Raw genomic sequence first — 23,050 nt, 5'->3', positions numbered from 1 at the left:
TTTCTTGCACCTAAGGTAACAAGCTCATTAAGTGCAAGATTGCCAACCTTCTGTGTTACTACTAATCTGACAGTACAAGTTTAGTTCAGCAACAATGAAATATCAGGGACACAGACGAACTGCAAAACAGCCTTTAACCAGTAATGGCGCATTAACAAAGAAATGACAACACAGTGTGTATTGAACACTTGCCAGTTACATTGCCCATTACAGTATCTTAACAGCTGTATTCTGAAATTATTGTGGCGAGTAGGAAAAACATTCACAAGCTAGAGAAGAGATTCACATACTCATCTAGAGTAAGTTTAGGGACTTTGCACGTCTAGACTCTTCAAATAAAACTCGAGAGATTGTGCAAACCAGTGCAAGCAGATCCGGGCAGTTTTAATGTGTTGTGTTGTGGCGTTTGCATTTCCATTGTGATCGGTCTCGGCCGCTGTACATTTACTATACATCGCGCATCACCGCGGTCATTATTCAGCGTTGCTCGGATATTGCAGCGATTGCAACGTTGGCGTCCCTTTGTGACCGCAGGGCGGCCTCAGTCGGAAGCGGGCGGTCACCGACAGACTGATGTGGGGTGTGGGGGGCGCATCACTGGATATCTTCTCGCCACCTACTGCTCCCAACTCTAGAGGGAAAAAAAACGAAGGACTCATTAGAACGCTTGTTTTATTTTATTATTGCTTTTTCACAAGTGGTGCTTTGTTAAAATAAAAGATTGACCACTGCTTTTCCGGGTTTGTCGGCCACGTTGATGTCTCCCTCCATCAGCGACATTATGCCGGCACACTTTTCGAAGAGGCTGTGACTTATCAAGGGAACATTTCCTACAGGTGTGTGTACGCACAGTTTGATAGGTTTGATTTATTTATTTAATTTTTTTACTGTACGGCATTTTCATCTTTTGCGCATACGTCCGCTTTCAGTCAGAAACCTTCGCACTTTTTGAGAAGTGAGGTGACTGCAAGTTGAGGAAGACTATTTAACATGTTGAAACCTTAATTATAATATCATATCTTACATATTCTCACCATTTTTCAGCCAAGACCAAGTCCTTGAGGTGGTACTCCCTCGCTTTGTCCATCTCCCCGAGGTCCACCAAAGCGTTCCCAGTGAAGCTGTGCGTGCTTCCCAAATCGTGCTTCTCATCCGGCACGTCCTTCTCCGACCATCCCTGCACCATTCGCAGAACCCCCTGAGCCTTCTTCGAACTGCTGTTGCTCTTTCCTGACGCCAAATCTATCACCACTCCCCACAGTTAAAACAGTTAATCGACTTCAAGCTATAATCGTCATTGTGCAGTCGTAAAGTCAATCAATCAAAACCTTTATTTTACCGGAAAATCAAACCCACAGAGACCGAGGCCTCTTTTTCTAGGGTAATCTGGCCATGAAAGCAAAGCACAATTCCCGACACGTCATAACAATAACAATGTATACGTAAAAGAGCACAGTACAATTACAATCTGAAAACTGTCTGTCTGCGTAGAGTACCATCCAACCAGAATGTAGACCAGTAAATACTGAACAAATGTCTATAATGCAAGCACAACAAAACAACAGCAGTCTAGCATATCACAACACCATGAGGAAGATTTACAAAGTTAATGCGCACAGAAAAGGGTTACACGTCAGAGCGGGTGCCACTGGTATCAAGAAATTCTGCAACTTTTAGATTAAAACTATACAAAGAGACTAATGAGGTCAGTTTAAATGGACTCTGAAGGTCATTCCAGGACCAAGGGCCAAAGTAAAATACTGCACGCTTCTCTTACTGGCCTCAGTTTGCAAGGATAGCACTTGAAAACACACCCAGGTGCTCGATTTGACATTCTAAAAAAATCTCGATTTTTGTCCAACCAGATGCCGAGGTATTTGTCTGTCTCAACAAACTCAATATGAGTACAATCAAGGGTGGGATTAGAGGTGAAAGAGGCAGTTGACCTAGATGGAGCGAATGTCATTGCTTTTGTTTTTCTACCTTTCAATAATAATAATTTGGAATCAATTTGTTTGTTCTGCGGGATCTCTGTTTGAAAGGGACTTCTGATACCCCTGCCGAAGGGTTGAAAATGGAGTTACCGTAGTACCCCCTTCAGAGAATAAGGCAGATACGGTAAATCCTGGCTTCAACAGGCTGTATAAAAGGGTCTTTAAGAGAAATGTAATGCTTTAAAATGTCCTCTTGACTGACCTGCGTCAATGTCCTCCAGGCTCTTTAGTAAAAAGTGCGCAGGTTCCGAGGGGGCACGGGCGGGCGCCTTGCCCCGCTTGCTTCGCTGCCGTCGAGGGTCTTCGGGTGGAGGACGCGGGGGCTTCTGCTGGTTCCAGAAGTCAGCGCAGTAGTCCAAGTACGTAAGGCAGCCCTGGATGAGGTCCTGCAGTTGCTCACCGTTCCTCGTCCTGCTTTTCACCAAGGCTGGAGATCAGCATGAATCCAAACATGATTAGATGATGACAGAGGTATTACTGTAATATTTTTTTTTTAATTTGAAAAACAACAAAATATGTTGCGCTGTGCTTTTAATACAAAAAAAAATGGTGAAAACAATGACGAGAAACAAACATACCTTCATCCTTCAAAAGGTTCTCTAGATATTTCCTATCCTCGTAAAACTCCCCCAGAAATTTCTTGGACTTCTTTTCTGTCTCGGAGGCTTGAGGGTTCTTGTATGTTGTCATCTGCTGGGTGAAACTGTTTGTGTTAATCATAGCAATACGTAAAGATACCGTAATTTCTCGTGTATAGTGCGCACCCCCAAAGTTGACCTCAAAATTCTGGAAAACTCTTCTACCCATGTATAAGGAATTTACAATGCATGATTTTACTTCTACCCATATGATCAAAACTAAGTCCTTTTTCAAAGAATGATTCTGAAGTTAAGCACTTTACTTGAACATGTAATACTTTTTTATTTACTTGCTCTTATTTTGAAATTCACAGCCTTACTTTTATTTAGTAAATGAGAAAATACATAGTTGTGCTCATGTTTGATTAACCAGGCAAAATTTGCAAGATGGGTACAATTCTAAAAAAAAAAAAAAAAAAAAAAAAAAAAAAATATATATATATATTTCACAAATTCTGCCAGGGTATGTAAACTTATGAGCACAACTGTACATACAGTCTATGCAGTCATACGTACCCCTGCCATATTGGAATGAAAGTGTAGGCTACACCTTTTTCATAACCTCTAGGTGGCGGCATATTAGAATGAAAGTGTATACCTCTCATAACCTTGAGGTGGCGGTGACATTGAAATTAAAGTGTACAGCTTCTTCATAACCTCTAGATGGCAGCATACATGTATAAAATGTGAAAGCTTTTTCATTTCACCCTACACCTATGTATAATGCGCACTATTGAGTTTTAAAAAAAATTTTTGGGGGGGGAAGTACGCATTATACACGAGAAATTACGGTAAAATGTTGATGTGTGACTACCTGCTCATCTTTTTGCAAAATGTCTCCTTTAAGCTTCTGTCTGACAGCAGCAGGGACTGAGTGGGGACACATATGGATGATGATATGGACAAAAGTATTGAGACAGTCCTCATAATCAGGGGTTGTTAGGTAGTTGTTGGTAGTTGGTCCTGTGAAGATCATCAATGGTAGTTGTTCATTGATGATCTTAGCAGGACATTTTGGAAAATTGTATGCTTCCATCTTTGGAGGAAGCAGCATACCTGTTATGACGTTCTCGATGGCCTCCTGCGCTTTCTGGATGCCCAGCTGGAAGTCTTGAACTTGTGGACGCAGCTTCAGCCCTCGGTGGTAAAACACAAGCGCGAATTCAAACTCCCCCATGCAATACAAAGCCTCGGCCTTCTGGTACAACCCCTTGCGTAAAAAAATACATAATATTTATCATTTATTCCATGCAATGGTATACTGTGATGTTGTTGGAAAAAAAAAAAAACATACTTTAAAAAAGGACTCGTCTTCTTGAAGTGAAGCTTCGGCGTCCCTCAGGGCTTTTTCGTACTGACCCATCTTTAGGTAGCACTTGGAGCGGCCCACAAAGCAGTACTTGTCCTTTGGTTTTAGTGTCAGAGCCTGTTATATGATATATAATACTATATACACTTAATACAGTGCGAATCCCTGCTATTCACGGGGGATAGTGACTGAGCCCTACAGCAAATAGTGAAACTCTGGACAAAAAGATTTGTCATTGCCTACAGATGCCACAAGATGGTGACCATTCTTTCCTATTAGACAAAGCTTTGACCTGACTTAAATGAAGCTCCTCTCCTCAGTTCGACATAGCGTGAGGCAACAAGATGCCACCAGATAGCGCCAAAGCAATATTTTTAAATTAGACATGGCTTTGAGCTGAGCACAAAAACTCATGAGTTCTCGTTTTTTTGTGTGCCCCAACACTCTTAGTGCCCCGAGTGGCTGCCGTAACCTGCTGACGCACGTATGCATTATGCACTCCACCGATGTTTATTCCCATCATTCAGAGGCTTATTTTTTTTTTTACCGGATTACTTACAGGTGGTGTGACTTCACAACATGAGCCTCCGGAAGTTCACCAAAGATGACAGCAGCAAGGAATGAACTTTCCGCATCTTAATAATATAGGCTTGAATTCCTGTACCTCACAATTAGAAAGGGTTTTCAGTAGGCCAAAAATGTTAATATATATTATATATAAGAATAAGATTACATTTGTAATCTTCCGACTGTTTGACATGAAATCACTGTGTGCAGGAATTTATTTACATTTTCAGGGACAAAGGTTAATTTTGTTTGGAAGCAGCAACTATTAGTCATGTTCACTGGCAGTTTTGTTGTTAGAGATCAATCCCAAAGGGAATACTTTTGATAATTTACTGTTGCTAAATTGTCAAACATTTAAAACGCTGAAGCATTCACACCTTGGAATGTTGGAGAAAACTCACACAAGCACGAGGAGAACATGCAAACTCTTCGCAGGAGATTCGAAGCCAGGACATCACAACTGTGAAACTGACCCCCCACCATTGGGGTAAAATGGGGTGTTCTCAGATTTGCGTAGCTTTCAAGACAAACATTTTTCCAGAGTTACTTTATAATAATAATAATAATAATAATAATCTAAACAGAAAGAAACAATGCATTTCCAAGCCAAATTGAAAATATATTTTTTTCACTGTGAACAGGGTTGGGGATTAGGGAAAAGGCAGTGTTTTATTAAAAAAATATATATATATTGATGCCAACTTTTGGAGTGTGAGAAAGTTGTGGATCATGTGAGCGCTCACCGTGCTATAACTCTCCGCCGCCTTCTCACACTGGCCCCTGAGCAGCAACCAGTCGCCTTCTGCCATTGAAGTGGAGAAAACACCCTTGGCCTTCAGAGTTTTGCACTCAGACTCCGTTTCGGACATTTTCCACTGAGAATTTAGTCTATATGAGCATAAAAAGAAAAAAGAAAAAAAAACAAACAAACAAACGCAGCCGAAGAGGCACTCCTGTGGCTCGGTAACCCGGCAACCGCGCTAACAAACAGACCCAACAGCGCCCCCGGCTGTACAATGTGCGGACATGCAGAATTTCCGCCAGACAAAACTTAAGGTACACTTACTCAAAGAGAACCAGCTTCAGCGATTGGAGTTGAATCGCACATGTTACATGTATTTATACACTGCCGTGAAAAAAATATTTGCCACCATTCTCAAAATTTGTTCGCATCACTTCTCCACTTTAAGATCATCAAACAAATGTTAATATTTGTCAAAGGTAACACAAGTTAACACAAAACGGCGTTTATAAATGATTTATTAAGGTGCTGCGTTGAAAAGTAACTGCGTCCCTTGTTAAATCGTCAAATATCTTAGCTGAGTTGATATTCACTGACCACACCCAAGCCCGACCTGTGTAAAATCACTATCACAATCACGATACAAAATCATGAAATCTTTTTAGTTAGTATGTACTAAATCTTTAAATTTAGGGATTTCAGTTTCTAAGTTGAACTACTGAAAAAATGTTTTTCAAGATATATTGTTAAGATGCACCTGTACGTAAAGATGTTATGCACATTGGCATTTATTACATTACTATGAGATTCCCGTTGCCAAGTGTTCATTTGTGAGCTTGCAATGTCACTATTTTCCTGCTCTAAAAACTGAAACTTCTACAAAACAGGAATAATAAAATCTCATTTCATTTAAGATTAAACATTTATAATTAATTTAGAAATTTCTTAGATTACCATACCTTCGTAAAAGTATGACATTGTGCCGTTTCACACAAAAATCCCAATAATTCACACAGACCAAAAAAAAAAAAAAAAATCAATCTAGTATTTGCATTGTTGTTGTTTTATCTATTTTGTTGTAATAACATGTAAAGAAAAGGCAGGTGAGGCCTCTATTTTATTGACATGGTTGATAAAAACAGGTAGGTTTCACCAAAATGACAATGAGAACAAAGGTGAGGACGCCCCTATTTTTCCCACCTTATTAACGTCATCAGGAAGTATGTCTGGACCCGATTGTTTTTTTATACGCAACATTCTAAATATACTCCCATCCATTAGTTGTGTTGCATTTTAATGCTTGGAAAGTGATATCTTCCTTGTGATTTGTTTCTTGGATAAGAAGCTGTGACTGGCGCTGTGGGGGGAAGAAAAAAATAAATAAAATAAAACTACAATAAATATTGAAAAAGGATGACCCCCCCCCCCCAAAAAAAATAAAATAAAAAAAAAACATAATACATTCCAGTCACATTTGCAACTCCACAATCTGTAGATGTCAAATATAAAAAGTGGGATTCCATACACACAATGGACACTGGCGAGGACGCCGTTCAGCGACCGTCCCGATGAGATACTTTAAATAAGAAAATGGCGGTTGTGGTTTCATGCAGAGCGGGAAGCAGTCTTGGCTTCCCACATGGAGGCCCTAACAAAAAAAAAAAAAAAAAGTAGCTGCACGACGTTCACTTCAAATGTCTTCCATGTACGGCTTTTCTGTGTTTGGATGGTGCGTGTGTCAGTATGTGTGGTTGCATTGCGTCAGTGGCGTAGATGACGAGGATCCGTATCTGCTCAAGGATACAGACGGCGGGTCGGGGTGGATGGAGGGGCGGCGCGCATCGACAAGTCCCGCTGGTCCTAGTGCCGGACCAGCGGGAAAGCAGACCGGTTAACCGAACTGGAAGAAGAAATTTCCTGGTCCGGAGGCTGAAAGGTAAACAAAAAGTCAGACCAGTGACAGCCTGCTTGAGGTGGACACCATTAAAGTCACGTTTAATAAAAGAAAAACAACAACAATAAAGTACAGTACAGTATCGACTACAACTGGGTCTAACCTAAAGAAAAATCATGACGGACATTAAAATACAGTAGCATAGTAGGCTCAAAGAATCACGAAAAATGAGGCAGAGGCTTTATTCCAAAAAAACATTTAAAAATGATCGTAAGCCACTGTAACATTTTGCAGTTTTAATATTATCACTGCGCTTAATTATAGGGAAATTAAAAATCTGTACTAAAATAATGATTCACTTAAGCTGTACTGTACATAAATAAAAAACTACCTAAATTATTGTTTGAAAACTAACAGTTCTACAAGATTAAATGCAATTGTTATGCATTTAAAACTTAAATATTACTGAACTGTACTTTACAAGGCAGCACGTTGTATGACTGGTTAGAGCATCAGCCTCACAGTTCTGAGGACCCGGGTTCAATCCCCGGCCCCGCCTGTGTGGAGTTTGCATGTTCTCCCCCTGCCTGCGTGGGTTTTCTCCGGGCACTCCGGTTTCTTCCCACATCCCATAAACATGCATGAATTGGAGACTCTAAATTGCCCGTAGGTGTGAATGTGAGTGTGAATGGTTGTTTGTTTATATGTGCCCTGCGATTGGCTGGCAACCAGTTCAAGGTGTACCCCGCCTCCTGCCGGAAGATAGCTGGAATAGGCTCCAGCACGCCCGCAACCCAAGTGAGGAGAAGCGGCTCGGAAAATGGATGGATGGATGTACTTTACAAATGTAATGTACTGGATTTAAAAAGTTTAAGCCACCGCAACATTATAGAGTGGTGTGAAAAACTGTTTGCCCACTTCCTGATTTCTTATTTTTTGCATGTTTGTCACACTTCACACAAAAGTGAACAACATGCATACCATTTCAACACAATAGTTTCTTTGTTTTGAAATTTAAGCCCTTTCTATGCTATCTTTCTGGGTTAGTGATGCAAACCTATTTAATTCAAAGTCCAATTAGTATTATACTTGAAGCTACATGATGACTTGGAGAGCAGCTAGGTCTTTTATTTTGAAATTTGAGAAGCTTTAATGCTTCCCTTCACTGTGATTGAAAGATAATTAATGGCAGACAAAAAAAACAATTCTATTTCCTTTTGCAGCTTCTTTATGAACTTGCACTATTATGATTTTAACAGAAGTAGGATACAGGTAGGGTGTTTTAATTTTAAAATATAACTTGATTCTATCACATGAGCTTACCTTCAAAACTAAAACCTCCTGGACCGCCAAAGAACGCCTTGAAAATATTGTTGGCGTCGAAATCTGGTGGGAGAGACAAAACGTGAGTTTGCACAGAAGGACTGCAGGGCACCGTGCGTTGACAGGAGCTCCTCTGGCCGCGCTCACCGCCCATGTTCATGCCCTCGTCCTCCAGGTCCTGTCCGCTGTCATAGCGCGACTTCATCTTGGGATCCGAAAGCACGCTGAAGGCCTCGCCCACCTCCTTGAACTTCTTCTCTTCCTCCTTTTGCACCTCTGGGCTGGCGCCGCTGTGGCGATCTGAAAAGAAGTAGCGGTCAGTCAGGGTAGAAATTGAGGGGGCGGGTGGTGGGCGGTAATTTGAGTGACACACCTGGGTGATGCAAGAGCGCCCGTTTGCGGTACGCCTTCTTGATCACCTCATCGGTGGCGTTCTTCTCCACGCCGAGCACCTTGTAATAGTCTTTTCTCTTGCTTTTCTTCAGCTCCAGCTGAGCGTGTTTGAGCAGCTGCTTGTGCTCTATGACATGAAGAAGCATTAAGAGGCTCAAGCTGTGTGGAACCACTCCCTATTCACTACATCTATCTTCATGCTAAAATACAATGGAAAATGCCATTGGCATGCTAGTGGTTAGCTTCAATAGTTGCGGTTTTAGAACCTTTTAAGCAAACGGGTATTTGAACACAAACTGTGGAGCAACACCGCATGGACAGGTAATAACAATATTAACCGGCATGCATTGGTTATCATCTACAAAAAAAACATCTACAACTATTAGAGCAACTTATTGAGTAACTTAACATAGTAATAGAAGTCCTATTCTTCGGTTGCGTCTGCATGACTGTATTATACTGCCTCCAAGGGGTTAAGGTGGGCACAAAGAATTAAAGTGTAGCATAAAATCATGATGCACAAACTGTTTAACTCTTTAAATTAAATGTAATTATGTTATTACTTTGTTTTATGAAGTATAATATTATAGAGTGCTATTTTACTTTATTAAAAACAAAAAAACTTTTTTTTTTTTTTTTTGGAATGGCTTGATAACATTTTGTGTAAAGTGCTTGTTGCGCATTTTTGCACAAATGTTTAGGAATAACTATTATTGCTGGAAGCCAGAAATATGGTACATACAAACTAAAACATTCAAAATTACTTCAATCATTAACAAAGCAAAACATGTCTCGGACTACAATGCACTCATATATACACTTTATTGTACACTGGTCTTGCCATATTTGAACTATTGTATAAAAGTGTGGGGTAAAAATTACAAAAACGTGCAGTTAGAAACATACACAAGGTTGGATATTTTTGTCACACAAATACATTATTTTTGCAGTCAAGAATATAAAAACTTTTTGATGTAGCAAACTTTTATACTGCACAATTCCTGTATAAAGCCAATGAAAACATTATTACCAGGTAATATCCAAAAACTACTTAAAGAGAGGGACGGGGCTACAACTTGAGGGGGTGTCGGAACTTTAAAGAACAAGCAGTAAGAACAACCAGGAAAAGTTTGCGTGTATCTATATGTGGGGTCAAATTGCGGAATGGATTGGGAATAAAGCTTAAGCAATGTCCAGATATTAATCACCTCAAAACAGGGTTCAAACAAATGATGTCGCCATACAAGGCTGAAGGGTGTTTTCAGGAATTATTATTGTTGTTTGTATGTAACTGTATAAAGGGTCATTTTGTTTGTATATATACTAGTGCTGTATAAACGGAGACATGTGTTGTAAAATACACTAGAAGTAATAGTCACAAAGCTGCAAATAGCTACATATAAAAATCCATGTATAGTGGTTTGGGAAGTCTTCCACAATCATTAGGGAATGAGTGAATGATTTCGAACATGCCTCAGTGTCTTGACAGCCCAGCGAAGTCTGCTTCTTACCTTTGGTCTTCTCTGTCTGGTAGACTTTGTCGTAGTCGTGAACCGCCTCTTCATACTGCTCCGTGTCCATGTAGCTGCAGGGTCAAAAACGGACAGGACGTTATACTACGGTGGTGTCACGTGAAATAAATGTACCTGCGTACACACTGAAGTATTTTGGTACCATTGCGCTCTCCGCAAATAGGCCTTGATGTAGGTCTCATCCAGCTTAACGGCCTTTGTGCAGTCTTCGATGGCCTGTTCTACTTTCTTCAACTAAAAGACAAGAAACAGAGATGCGCTGGTCCGATTGTGTTCAACTGACACGGACAAACTGTGTGCTCCCTTCTTTAAAAAACTGCTCCTATTGAAATGCTCCGAAACGGATGGGGTCATAGCGCAAATCAAAAACTTTAGATGCATCGTGAGATGTGAGGTTCATGACCAATTGTCATCAGCCACATACGAACAATCAGCAGCGTGCCTACTTTGGCGCCCACAGTGGCTCTGTTACAGTACAGCTTGGCGTTGGTCTTGATGTTGTTGGGGTCTATTGTCAGCGCCTCAGAGTAGAGGACGTAGGCGGCATCGAAGCTGCCCTCCTTGAACGCCTTGTTGCCTTCCTCCTTCTTGGCCTTCAGTGCCTTGGCGTTCTGAACATAACACAGGGTTGTGTGTTAAAAAGCTACAGAACAAGTCTTGAACCCTCCATAAGAAAACTCTATAATACTGACTCTACAAGCAAGCCGCGCTTTCTCATGGTCCGGAGCCATGCGGAGGGCCTGCACGAAGAACTGGACCGCCTTGTCGATGCAGTCCTCGTAGTACAGACAAATGCCGCGCACATACAGCGCATCTGCGTTGGTGGAGTCCATTCTTAAAATGTCACTAAGAGTGTAAAAACAGCATTAGATACATGCACACTTTTAAACTGTCGCAAAGTATACAACCAAGTATTGTCAAATCATGAGAGCGATAACGTATATTCATTGTTGTAACGAAACGGAGGACAACTACTTTGCTATTGTATGCAAGTAGAATTTTCGCCTGTTTGTACTTTACAACATTATTTATTGTATATTTCAGGCAACTTTACTCCACATTTGAAAAGTGCTGTTTATTTAACAATACAGTCGTGTACAACAGTGCAGCGTCAAGAGACCTGGCCACGGACTGAGCCTCCGGGTAGCGTCCCAGCAGGGCCAAGCACTCAGCTTTGAGTATCTTGAAGCGATGGCAGGCCGAGGCCGACTGCAGGGCTCTGTCCATGCAGAAGACCACCTGGAGACACACAGACACACACACGGTGACATAATGTCACGGAGCCTCGCCGAGGGTCTTAAAACTTACCATGCGGTAGTCTCGCTTTTCGAAGCCGATCTCTGCCATCCGCTCGTACTCCAGGATGGACTCGGCACTCTTCAGCTGAAAACATCATTTCAGGGAGGTGCCGTTTATTTTGAAATTGTTATAATACCACCCTACTATTATTAGCATTGACCTGTTTAACATTTATAAGATTAAAAAACACAAGTTTATATTGACAATGCAGTGTGTCACCCGACAATTGGGACAAAGTATTTCATTCTGAAATTAGACCAGATACTGTGCCGCTGTCGTGTCTAATAATTAGTAGTTTTTCCCACTTCTACAGGGAGAACATGATCAAAACTCCACAAAAATATTTCAATGCAACTGGGAGGAAGGCTAAATTAAAATTTTAGCAGATTCTTATGTTTAAATCATTGTTATTAACCTGGGGTTAAATATCTAAGAAATGACATAGGCTAACAATGAGTAATTTGTAACTTCTATACAATGACTTTATGATAAAATTGTACAACGACATTTAAACACAATTCAGAAAAGGCCTCTGAGTTTTTTTTTTTGCCTTGATGATCAAAATTATATGACAAACATTTCACCGGGATTGCGAGATAGGCTGACTGTTCCATTTTGAAATTTGAGCAGATTGAACTCTAATGAGGAAAATTCTATCAATTCCATTCAATCAGATACCAGAACCAGCTGACCTCCTGGTGTGCTTGGCTGTTGTCGGCCTCCAGCTCCAGAACCTTCTGGAAACACCGCGAGGCCGCCATGGCATTGCCGAGGGACAGGTGGCACTTGCCCTCTCGCAGGTGGCCCTGAGAGCCAGGTAACTTTATTTGTACGACAAAATAACACACGGAACGTTCGTAATACATTTTCTTAACGCACCTTCATGAAGGAGTTATCCAGACGCACTGCTTGCTGGGAATCCTCCAAAGCCTCGCGGTACCGACACAGCATCATCAACGTGGCTGCTCGGTTGCCATAGTAACTGGCGTTCTTTGGACACATGTCTGCATGTGCAATAAAAAAAACATACAAACAATAAAAAAAAAAAAATTAAAAAAAAAGAGTAAAAATGGATTGATCTCCACCACAAAACTAATAGGAAATATCGTTAATATGTACCGATGGCCTTAGTGTAATAATTTAAGGCTTCAGCGTAATCCTTCTGGATGTAGAAAGCGTTGCCTTGCTCTTTGTAGCAATCTGCTTCCCTACAGTGGACACAAATGCACATTTAATCTACATTTTATTCATAAAGGAAACAAATAAAAGTGATCTTAAGGCACTTATCTTTAAAGAGCACAACACAGGACAGTGCACACGAGCGATAGCAGGAACCGTTGTGGCAATAGCGCATCATATGTAACCTGGCGGAACGCCAAATTGTTTGCAATGTATTGTCGCTGTCGAATAAAATGTATCCATTTCCACATTTTGGGTTAGTTTTCAGTTTCTCTGTACAGAAACGCAAAATTTATATTTCAAACAAAGTCCCAAAGTATCTGCTAAATTACTTTTCACTTGTAAGACTCACTAGTATTGGAACCAGGGCAGTTCAACTGATTTTGTCCCTTGCAAATACAAAAGCCTTTTGGGTAATAACAGTTTCATGTACAGCGCAGCATTGCAATGGAACAAATTGTCAAAGGAAATAAAAACAATCACTGACTACCTTCAAAATAGCCCTTAAAAAGTAGCTACAAAATACACAAATGCAGTTATATATTTATTTTTTAAAGCAATCTAATTTGCAAGTGTTTTTTTTTTTTTTTTTTTAAATATGCATTTACTTGTACAGCTATATTGCCCTGCTGCTGCCGTTACCTTGCTGTTTAAATTAATTTCACTGCCATTGACTGCTGTTGAATTCGAATATCCATGTCAACATAGAGGAATGGCAGTGAATGAGTTAATGCACCTTCAGCGAAAGAAAGAATAGCAAATTTCGGTGATTATTATGTACTGCTGTACATAGCTTTTATCATTTCATGTTTGAATTTTATTGTTCTTATACCTGTTAAATTGCTGCTGATTTGATGTTGCACTTTCATGTCTTTGTTTTATGTTGTATGGTGTAGTTATGTTCTGAGGACCAAAACGGAAAGAAGCCCTCAGGCTTTGTTTTTATCCTTGGTGATGATACTCTTTTCTGTGCTATCAACAAATAAAATCAATCAATCAATTAAAAACCAACACCGAGTGGACTTTGAAAGTCAAAGTCAGCTGACAACTGTAGTGGAAAATGAAACTAAGTGTAAGGCTGTGAAAGGACAGCAACACTGTCCAAATTTGAGTATACTCGTTTGCTAAACATAGAAAGGAGCCAAGGAAAATATGACACCAAGCACATGACTTTTTTGGGGGGAAGCCTGTCATTGATTGCCTGTAACGTCACGACCCCTCGGAACTTTCGAGAATGGCCTTCTCACAAAAGTCATGAAAAAAATACATTTCAAATTTATTTAAAATAAATAAATAACGCCACCGACAACTTTAGCACGTTACTATCAGGCGCATGGAGGATGTCGGCCAGTGAGAAGAGGACAATAATATAAACGCCTCCATGTAGGCAAATAGCGGCTAGCTTTGGTAGCTTCGTGACGCGATGACACAACTCGGAGGCGTTGCGGGTTTTAAATAGAACTCGAAGGCGTCGCCGGGTTTCCGTTTTGGCCGCTGTCAGCACGTCCTACCGTTCCAGTTCCTCGTCGCTGAGGAGTTCGATGTCGTGGTCCATGTTCACAGAATCGCATCTCTCCGCCGCCATTTTGACGTGAAGGTGGAGGGGGCGGGGACAAATGCTGCAGTCGTCGTGACGTCATCATAAACATGAAGTCGTTCCTCTTGTCAGGTTCAATTTAAAAAAATAATAATAAAAAACCGTCATCTATTTTTCTGGGTGACATCGATTGATGTTTTATGTATTTATATATATATATATATATATATATATATATATAAAAGTTTGACATTTCAATATTTAATTTGTTAAAATGTTAGTTAGCTGGACAGTGACAAAATTTACAATGTGTAAGGATTATTTTCTACAGACGCCTCACAAAAAAAAAAAAAAAATAATAATATATATATATATATATATATATATATATATATATATATATATATATATATATATATATATGTTATTATGACATTACCATCATGGTTAGTCGGTGAACTGTAAAAGAAATAGGCCAAGATTATTAAAACAACGTAAGCTTTTTTTTTTTATCCCAAGAACGTCAGAAGGAGGCGGGGCATACGCGGGCGAGCGCTCCGTTTTAGGATAGTGTAAATTTGACACACACACACACACACTCACTTTTCAATTTTGTTTGAATAAAAACAACTGTAGATCAATTTTATTTTATCTTGTCTTATTTTATCGGATTTCTTATTCATTTATATTTGACAGGGCTTGGGATTTGTGAGTAAAAGTGTACGATTCGTCGTAGTTTGGGTTTTCTTCGGGAAACAATGCATCCACACGACTTGCCCGGGATGAATGGTATCGCCTCGAGCCACGCAACCAACAGTTTTGCCCCTCAAAAATCGTCCGAAATCTTCTTAAAAAGGCAAAAAATTGTCCGAGGCAATGCAATAAGACAACATGGCGTCCATAAACCATGCGATGTAAATTTAACCAATGCGGAGCAGTGCGGTGAGTTCAAAGAGTGTCCATTTATGTACCACTAGGTTACGTCACTACAACTCCCACTTCCGGACTCGGAGGTAAGCGTAAACACACAATACTGCGCGTTCAAATATAATATTTTGATGGAATACATATGTTTGACCACAACTCGCACACATCGGCGCGTTTGCCTTTAAATACACGCTTTGTTATGAGTTGTTGCTTTCGCGAACTTAGCGATTCGCTCTGCCACAGCTGGTTTGTAGCTCAAGCTAAGCTAGTTTGTTTTTAAACAGATCGAGGAGCCGAACGAAGGAGGAAACGCCAAAACGACGTCGTGGAATATTTATCCCCCCCCTTTTTTTTTTTTTTTTATATAAACTCGTCCGGGAGCAGAAAGGGGGACGTCGTCATGGGCAAAAGCTGCAAAGTGGTGGTATGCGGCCAGGCTGCAGTTGGTAAAACTGCCGTGTTGGAGCAGCTGCTGTACGCCAATCATGTAGCAGGTATTCACTCACTGTCACTTGCTGACAAGCCCATCGATTACTCGTTGCTCGATTATTTAATTTTTTTTAAATTGAGAGTTTATATCTGGGGTGGGCAACGTATGGCAAACAGTCAGGGGCTCCTATTCAACTGCTCCTCTCTGTTGTGGCCAAAAAACTAAATAACCAAACTGTTGAACTTTGGTTGACTCAAAACACAATGATGCTAAAGTACAAGTCACCAAATCATTACATGTTCAACGGCATTACGAAACTATACAATTTAGTAAAGCATCGTTCTGGCCAGCAAACTTTTTGCAGACAAAATGGAAAAGACGTAAAAATATTTCAACAATTTCTAAAATATTCTTTTCAAAAGTCAAAATCCTTTGGTTTCTGTCTCTCAAATCTCCTTTTCTCTGTCAGAGCAGAAAAATTGTCTGCGGGTTGAAAATAAGACATCCTAAGACTGATAAACATATTTGACATGTTTGGTAACACTTATCCAGTCATTTTCAAACTTAAAGAGTGATGGAGCCCTATTTGAAATACAAAAAAAAAAAAAATTAAAATCCCCTGAAGCCTACCAAAACCTCAACATGTGAGACTTAAGATTAAAATAATTTAATAAAGAAAATGATAGTTTTCATAACCAAAATAAGTGTACGTGAACATGGCGATATAAAAATGCAGTCCGATTAACTCATTCAAAGTTTAATGTAAATAAATGTTTTTATCCCTCAACATAAACAATAATTTGGTTAATTAACATTGAAATACAGTATGAACATTAACTCAGACTGTTTACTTACTACGCGTTTCAAAACATGGACTATATATCGAGCACAGCTTTACAATTCCCTTTTATAGATAGGTTGGTATTTGTAAATTTCATAAAACTCTATTATTAAATTAAATTAGCTACATTATCAGCGTCTAACGGGTTTACTCAAATACCCAAAATGAGCTGGGAAAGGCTCCATCACACCCGCGACCCTAGCGAGGATAAGCGCCATAGAAAATGGATTAATGGATGAAGATCCTATGTGTCTTCCAACACCAGGTTCCGAGCCCATGGAGACCCTGGAGGACATCTACATCGGCTCCATCGAGACCGACCGGGGTACTCGCGAGCAGGTGCGCTTCTACGACACCCGGGGACTCCGCGACGGCATGGAGTTCTCCCGCCACTACTACAGCTTCGCCGACGGCTTCGTGCTGGTCTACAGCATCGACAGCAAGGAGTCCTTCAAGCGCATGGAGGCCCTCAAGAAGGACATCGACCGGCACAGAGATAAGAAGGAGGTAAATGACTTTTTCAAATATTCCAGGTCACCTTAAATGAGAAGTAGTAGTAAAGATGCGGATACAAGAATTGATTTTCACACACTGCTTAAAAATGCTGTGCCGCGGCGCAGGTGACCATCGTGGTCCTGGGGAACAAGCTGGACAAGCAGGAGGAACGGCGCGTGGACGCCAACATGGCGCAGAACTGGGCCAAGAACGAGAAGGTGCGCCTGTGGGAGCTGTCCGTGGCCGACCGCCGCACGCTCATCGAGCCCTTCGTGTACCTGGCCAGCAAAATGACGCAGCCGCAGAGCAAGTCCACCTTCCCGCTCAGCCGCAACAAGAACAAGGGCAGCGGACCCACGGACGGCTGAAGCACCCACGGGCAAAAACGCAACGTACGCAGTCGGGGGCGGGGAAAAGATTTCCCCTCCTCTTCTTTTTTCGGATATTTATCACACTTAAAGCAAATGTTTCGGATCGTCAGGCTAATTTAAAAATCTACCAGGTACAGCTCAATAAGTTAGAAGTGTCAAAAGATTAATTTAGTGAAGTAGTTCCATTCAAAAAGTCAAACTCAGACATGCACTACAGACACGTAAACTCACCCTCTCTAAAAACTAGAATATGTAATAAACATTCAAGAACCAATGGAATTTTTTTTTTTTATCTAGTAGAAATTAGGTAGGAATTTCCCCACTGAAAAATTATTGTTTAATGACTCTATATAATGTATGAGTACTGAAATACATAAACCTTTCTACCATATTCAAGTTTGAGATGTACCTGTAAATATCTGTGTTGGGAATTGATCTGATGATCGAAGCACTATCAGAAGCTCTAAGCTACTTTTACAACCTTAATTTGTGCCTTGACATTGTATTATTTCTTCCCAATAGTCCATACTCTTCATTTCGCAGCATTTCTCTTGGCTCCACTGCTTTCAGTAAATGTTCGATTTTTTTTTTTTTTTTTTTTTGGTCCACTGAGATTTCAGCCTCTATCTGTTGCCATGTCAATCTAGTCTGCCCATGGCCTTCAGAATCAGTAGTGCTGGGTGAAACGAAACAGTGGTACCTTGATTTACAAGTGCCCCAAATTGTGAGTTTTTCCAAATAACCAGCTTCAGACACAAACCCCATGATGACAGCTACTGCGATCACTCACTAGGACACGCCCCTTAAAGGCACACAACACCAATGTAGTGCGGTAGTGTGTGTTTGTGAGACTTAATTGCAATTTATAAAACTGGTTTATTTCTTCATATTCTCGTTTTTATGTGGATGCTTTTACAATACAGTGCTTTTCTTCATGGAACAAATTAAACGTTTTAAGTCGAGGTACCACTTTATTTGCTATTGGACAGTTTCTTTAGCCAATCACATTTTAAAATGCGTGGTCCTCGATGACATCAGAATTTTTCCATGCTCTGATTGGTTGATCACAGCAAAACCTTTTCCAGCCAACTGACTCACAAAAAAGCGTCAGTAGCGATCTGCACACGTCAATACATTTGATAATCAGCATTTCTGTTTTTTATGTAATTTGTTACATTTTTTAAAATTAATATTGATTGTGAAATTCTCCAGATTGATGTACGTGGCACAGTTGCATGCTGTTTTATTGTTTTTGTATATTATTGATGGTAACTGCGATGTGAAAGTGGTGATTTATCACAACTGTGCGGGGAAAAAAATTAGAAGACAAGAAAAGGCCCAAATGTTTTTCACGTCACTATATTTGCGTTAGCGTTCAGACTGTTAATCATGTCCCTTTAACGGCCATTCTTCATTTTCGAGCCATCGTAGCAGACATGCTGTTGATGGTGTGTGCCTGTACGGTAAATGTCGTCGGGGAGATTTGTTAGACTGCTTTTCTTCATTTACTGTTAAATGACTCAATCATTATGGACAATTCACAAAAGCTGAAGGAGTAACAATGTTAAATAAGGAGGGCAGCGCATACTTCCGAAGGACCATGTACAATAACATTGTCATTACACCTTCGTATGGCCCTGTACACGTGTATCCATGTCTATCGGCTCAATTGGGCAGCTTTTTTTCAGGGATCAATTGTTTGCTTGAAATGTGTTTTTGTTGTTAAAATAGTCCAACCTTTAAAATTGAGTGTGTGTTAATATAAATGGTATTTGTGCCTAAATTGTCTTGTATTGTTGTCGTATGTAAAGCACAGCTATGATGTCAGACTGTCCTTCAAGGCAACACTTGACGACTTCGAGAAAAATTAATATCCATCATCTCTCTGGTTGTTGCCTTCACGTACAGACTGAATGCAGAGCATTCTCATACAACTTTAAAGCATAATTAAGTCAGGTGTTATCTTCAGGGACAGTGTACAATCATAAGTTTCCATAAATAGCAACTGAGCGATGGTTTCAAATCCCTCCGATGCTGTGTGAGGAGAGAAATGAATGTTCAGACTGTCCTTGAAGGCAACGCTGAACTTAATTTTATAGTATCACGTATTTATGGACATTTGAAAATGGCAACCTACAATTAGACACTGTCCCTGAACAGCCATCTTAATTTGACAATCTTAGGTTGTTGTGTGAGGAACACAGGAACAGTCTGAAATCACACAGACTGTCTCCTGAACCTGAAGGCAACACTACATAGCTAGATAGATCACGACATAGAAGTCAGATGAAAATTTCCAGGCAAGTTCAGACAATTGCGGTTGTTGTGCAAAGAAATCTGCAATTCCAGACTGGAGGCATCACCCTGCTTAATTAGATGGATAAATATGCAATACAGTACTAATATTTGAGGGTATTCATAGTGGTCGTTTGGTTATCGGAATTTCAAACAGTCCCTGAAGGCAACAACTGATTTGAATAGTTGGCTGATGGATAAATGGATGGTTCTCAAACCGTGCAAGAGTACCAATAGATGTACGCGGGCTCCCTCTAGTGGTATGCAAAATAATCAATGAATTAAACATTCACAACTGTTCATAAAGCTACTGTGGCTTCAAGTACACTTGTTGAGTGCAGTTCAGTTCTATTTAACTTTAAGTATGATAAAAAAGATTAAATGAAAATCAGTCTTTTAGAATAGTTTTGAATCATTTTAGGTACAATTTGTGTTTAGCTTTTATATTGAATACATTTTAATTGAATCCATATTTAAATACAGTTCTTATTTTCCTATATTCAAGGGCAGTGTTCATGTTCAAAATGTGCTTGATGTTGCAGTGGATTACAAAATTGTTAAATACACATTTTAGGAATAAAACCTCTGCCTTGTTTTTGATGAACACTTGGGCCAACTACACTACTGTATTTTAATATTGATTATTATGGTGGTACTTGACGGTACCTACAAAAGTCAAAATTAAGTCGCTCTGTTGTTGTTCGACGCAAATTGAGATTGAAGGCAACAACCAGACCCTCTATAGTCAATTGGTTATCGTTAGTGTCATTGCGTAAATTGGCCACCAGAGAGCGCTCCGACATCGGAGTTCTCCGTCCAGCGTCCCTGCTGGTTCAAGTTCAACCTGGAATTTCTAGTGGCAGGAAATTGTTCAATTTAACTGATTGACGAATACAAACAATTTGAACATATATATGTCAAAAGCAAACATGAATGATGATATCTGGGAGCCATTCCAGGGCGCGGGTTACACAAGGTCACAGATGTTAACGCAGTGAAAAATGACGCGCTCAGTTCCGCAGTCGCGCTCGCTGCCTGTAAAGGTTAATAATGCCAGATGAGGAGGAAAACCTCAAGTGGAACATTTATGAAGCGTTATATTATTACACACGGCGCAGTCGCCCCCCGCGGGTGATTGCATCTCATATGTCCCATTCCCATCATGTTCTTTTTTTTAATGGAGGTCATTTCACGCTTTGTGCTTTGACTGAATAAAGTCACATTTATATAATTTGTGTTTCAACTTTGCTGTTTTTAGGCACAAATGTAAAAAATAAAAAATAAAAAACATTAAAAAAAATTAAATTCAAAGAAATGTTAAAATAAAAGTATTCAATTCTAAGAAAATACAGTGGTGGTGCTTTCTGCATTGAAATGAATGGAGATGCCATTAATCCACCCTCCCAAAAAAACTATTTTTATCATCTGATTTTTAATAGGGAAAATAACAGCATACAATATTGTACTTTATAAAAACAGTGTAATACTAGAATTAAATAGAATGTAAAGAATTAAACATTATGACTTAATGCTTCATTTCAATTCCTGGTGCTGGTCCTTCTGGTGTGCATGATTTGGCCACCGAGGGGCAGTAAAGGACGTTCATATAGACCCAAACGAGTAAAACTAACCACTACTCTCAGTGAATCAGTAATGTGAAATAATCAATCCATCCGTTTTCCGTACCGCTTCTCCTCACTAGGGACATAGCCGTGCTGATATCAAGCTATATATATGGAAGCTTATGGAAGGCTTAGTGTTACATTCAAGAACAATCTACCCATTTGCTTGAACAGAAAAGTTTTCGATCAATGATGGAATGGATGAAATCATTAAACGCACCGGAATACACTGGCAACAAATTGGAAAATGTCGTAGTGGTTGGAAACGTGAAGAAGAGGTCTTCATCCTGCAGTGGATAGATAATGGCTGATGATGATGATGATGATATATATATATGTTATATATTATATATATATATATATACACACATTAGGAATGTAACGATTCGCTTTAGCAACGATTGGAAATTTATTTATATGAAGTCCACCTATATTTAAATTTACTGTAGTATTGATTAATAGTCCAGCCAGACATGAAGTTAAAATCATTTATTTTCATGCCTAGTTATACTGTAGAGTCATTAGCACATTCCTCACACTATTCATTTGTTTGTAGTCAATCTGTTACTTTACACTTATGTTTTAACATCCATCCACCGCTTAGCCTCACTAGGGTCGCGGGCGTGCTGGAGCCTATCCCAGCTGACTCTGGGTGAGAGGCAGGGTCACACCCTGAACTGGTCGCCAGCCAATCGCAGGACACATACAGTATAAACAAACAACCATTCGCACTCACACCTACGGGCAAATTTGAGTTTTCAATTAACCTACTGCTGCATGTTTTTGGGGGGGATTTGGGAGGAAACCGTGGTACCTGGAGAAAACCCAAGCAGGCAATGGGGAGAACATGCAAAGTCCACACAGGCAAGGTCCGATTGGAACCCGGGTCCTCAGAACTGTGAGGGAGATGTGCTAACCGGTCGGCCAGGGTGCCGCCATCTGAAATAATATTATTATTTTTTAAAGAGGAAACATAAAGAATACAAACATAACATAACATAGGCCTGTATTGCGATATTGTCTGTCTACGTGTTGCTACATCATTTGTCTTCACACATCCATTGCTTAAAGGCTTAGAACACCGCGACTATCGATGCTAATAGCCCATCAGTGGTGTTTTCTATTATGTGTTAGCATTAAGCTAGTGGGAGCATGTTGCGCATATTTTTTAATTTTTTTAAAATAAATAAACAAAGTGTAAATCTCTTTGTTTTAGGTTTAGTTTTAACAGTAAACTTTATCCGGGAGTGGCATGTACACTATTTAACAAACTGCTGCTTATTGTGAAGTGAGTTGAGTTTACTGCTAGCATACTGTGCTCGTATCTCAAGTTTGCACTCACAAATCAGAGCACAAAAAAAAAGAAAAACCTCTCAAGCGCTTTCACCAACCTTTCTGTCTTGGTTCCCGGTGATTGTACATCAAAAGTAGCTTGAAGTTCTCATAGTACTTGTGTCCCCCGGGTCGTAGAGGACCGCGGTCAGCATTTAAAAAATATTTTTTTTGCATGTTCGTCATGCTTTATCCTTGATCGTTTTTGATGACTGCAAAACCAAAAATGCATCCATATTTCTGATTTAAGCTTCGCAGGAAGTTCTAGTTAAGTTCTGCGTTCTGCTCAATGCGTCGTGAAATTTCCTGCACTGCGCATCTCCCATGAGC

General features: G+C 40.0%; 3 protein-coding genes and 1 long non-coding RNA gene across 5 annotated transcripts; 1 reads left to right on the top strand and 3 right to left on the bottom strand.

Annotated features, from left to right (window-relative positions):
- Positions 1-251: 251 nt before the first annotated feature.
- odad4 (outer dynein arm docking complex subunit 4) lies at positions 252-5,377 on the bottom strand. Its single transcript, XM_061701280.1, has 8 exons — positions 5,252-5,377; positions 3,927-4,058; positions 3,689-3,842; positions 3,447-3,502; positions 2,573-2,684; positions 2,197-2,421; positions 1,035-1,242; positions 252-631 (listed from the first exon to the last, which is right to left on the bottom strand). Coding segments are annotated over exons 1-8 (1,014 nt in total). The 3' UTR covers positions 252-630.
- Positions 5,378-5,844: 467 nt separating this feature from the next.
- dnajc7 (DnaJ (Hsp40) homolog, subfamily C, member 7) lies at positions 5,845-14,491 on the bottom strand. The gene is made up of 14 exons (XM_061701279.1): positions 14,382-14,491; positions 12,811-12,899; positions 12,571-12,695; positions 12,384-12,497; positions 11,701-11,775; positions 11,513-11,631; positions 11,085-11,238; positions 10,839-11,003; positions 10,535-10,626; positions 10,372-10,445; positions 8,841-8,987; positions 8,615-8,767; positions 8,468-8,530; positions 5,845-7,179 (listed from the first exon to the last, which is right to left on the bottom strand). The coding sequence occupies exons 1-14, from the start codon at positions 14,453-14,455 to the stop codon at positions 7,142-7,144; spliced, it is 1,482 nt and encodes a 493-aa protein (XP_061557263.1). The 5' UTR covers positions 14,456-14,491; the 3' UTR covers positions 5,845-7,141.
- Positions 14,492-15,397: 906 nt separating this feature from the next.
- On the top strand, positions 15,398-19,254 carry nkiras2 (NFKB inhibitor interacting Ras-like 2). 2 transcript variants are annotated; one of them, XM_061701459.1, is made up of 4 exons: positions 15,398-15,420; positions 15,619-15,828; positions 16,871-17,112; positions 17,226-19,254. In XM_061701459.1, exons 2-4 carry the CDS (start codon positions 15,735-15,737, stop codon positions 17,466-17,468), a joined length of 579 nt encoding a protein of 192 aa, XP_061557443.1. In that variant the 5' UTR covers positions 15,398-15,420; positions 15,619-15,734; the 3' UTR covers positions 17,469-19,254. The 2 variants fall into 2 exon arrangements, with proteins under 2 accessions (XP_061557443.1, XP_061557442.1); XM_061701458.1 differs by lacking the exon at positions 15,398-15,420 and having other exon boundaries at positions 15,439-15,828.
- Positions 19,255-21,862: 2,608 nt separating this feature from the next.
- On the bottom strand, positions 21,863-23,038 carry LOC133415268 (uncharacterized). Its single transcript, XR_009770107.1, has 2 exons — positions 22,780-23,038; positions 21,863-22,327 (listed from the first exon to the last, which is right to left on the bottom strand). It is a non-coding gene; the product is annotated as an uncharacterized LOC133415268 (long non-coding RNA).
- Positions 23,039-23,050: the final 12 nt, after the last annotated feature.

This window comes from Phycodurus eques, chromosome 16 (genome assembly GCF_024500275.1).
Source record: "Phycodurus eques isolate BA_2022a chromosome 16, UOR_Pequ_1.1, whole genome shotgun sequence".
NCBI lineage: Eukaryota > Metazoa > Chordata > Actinopteri > Syngnathiformes > Syngnathidae > Phycodurus > Phycodurus eques.
This window is presented reverse-complemented; position numbering and strand designations above follow the sequence as displayed.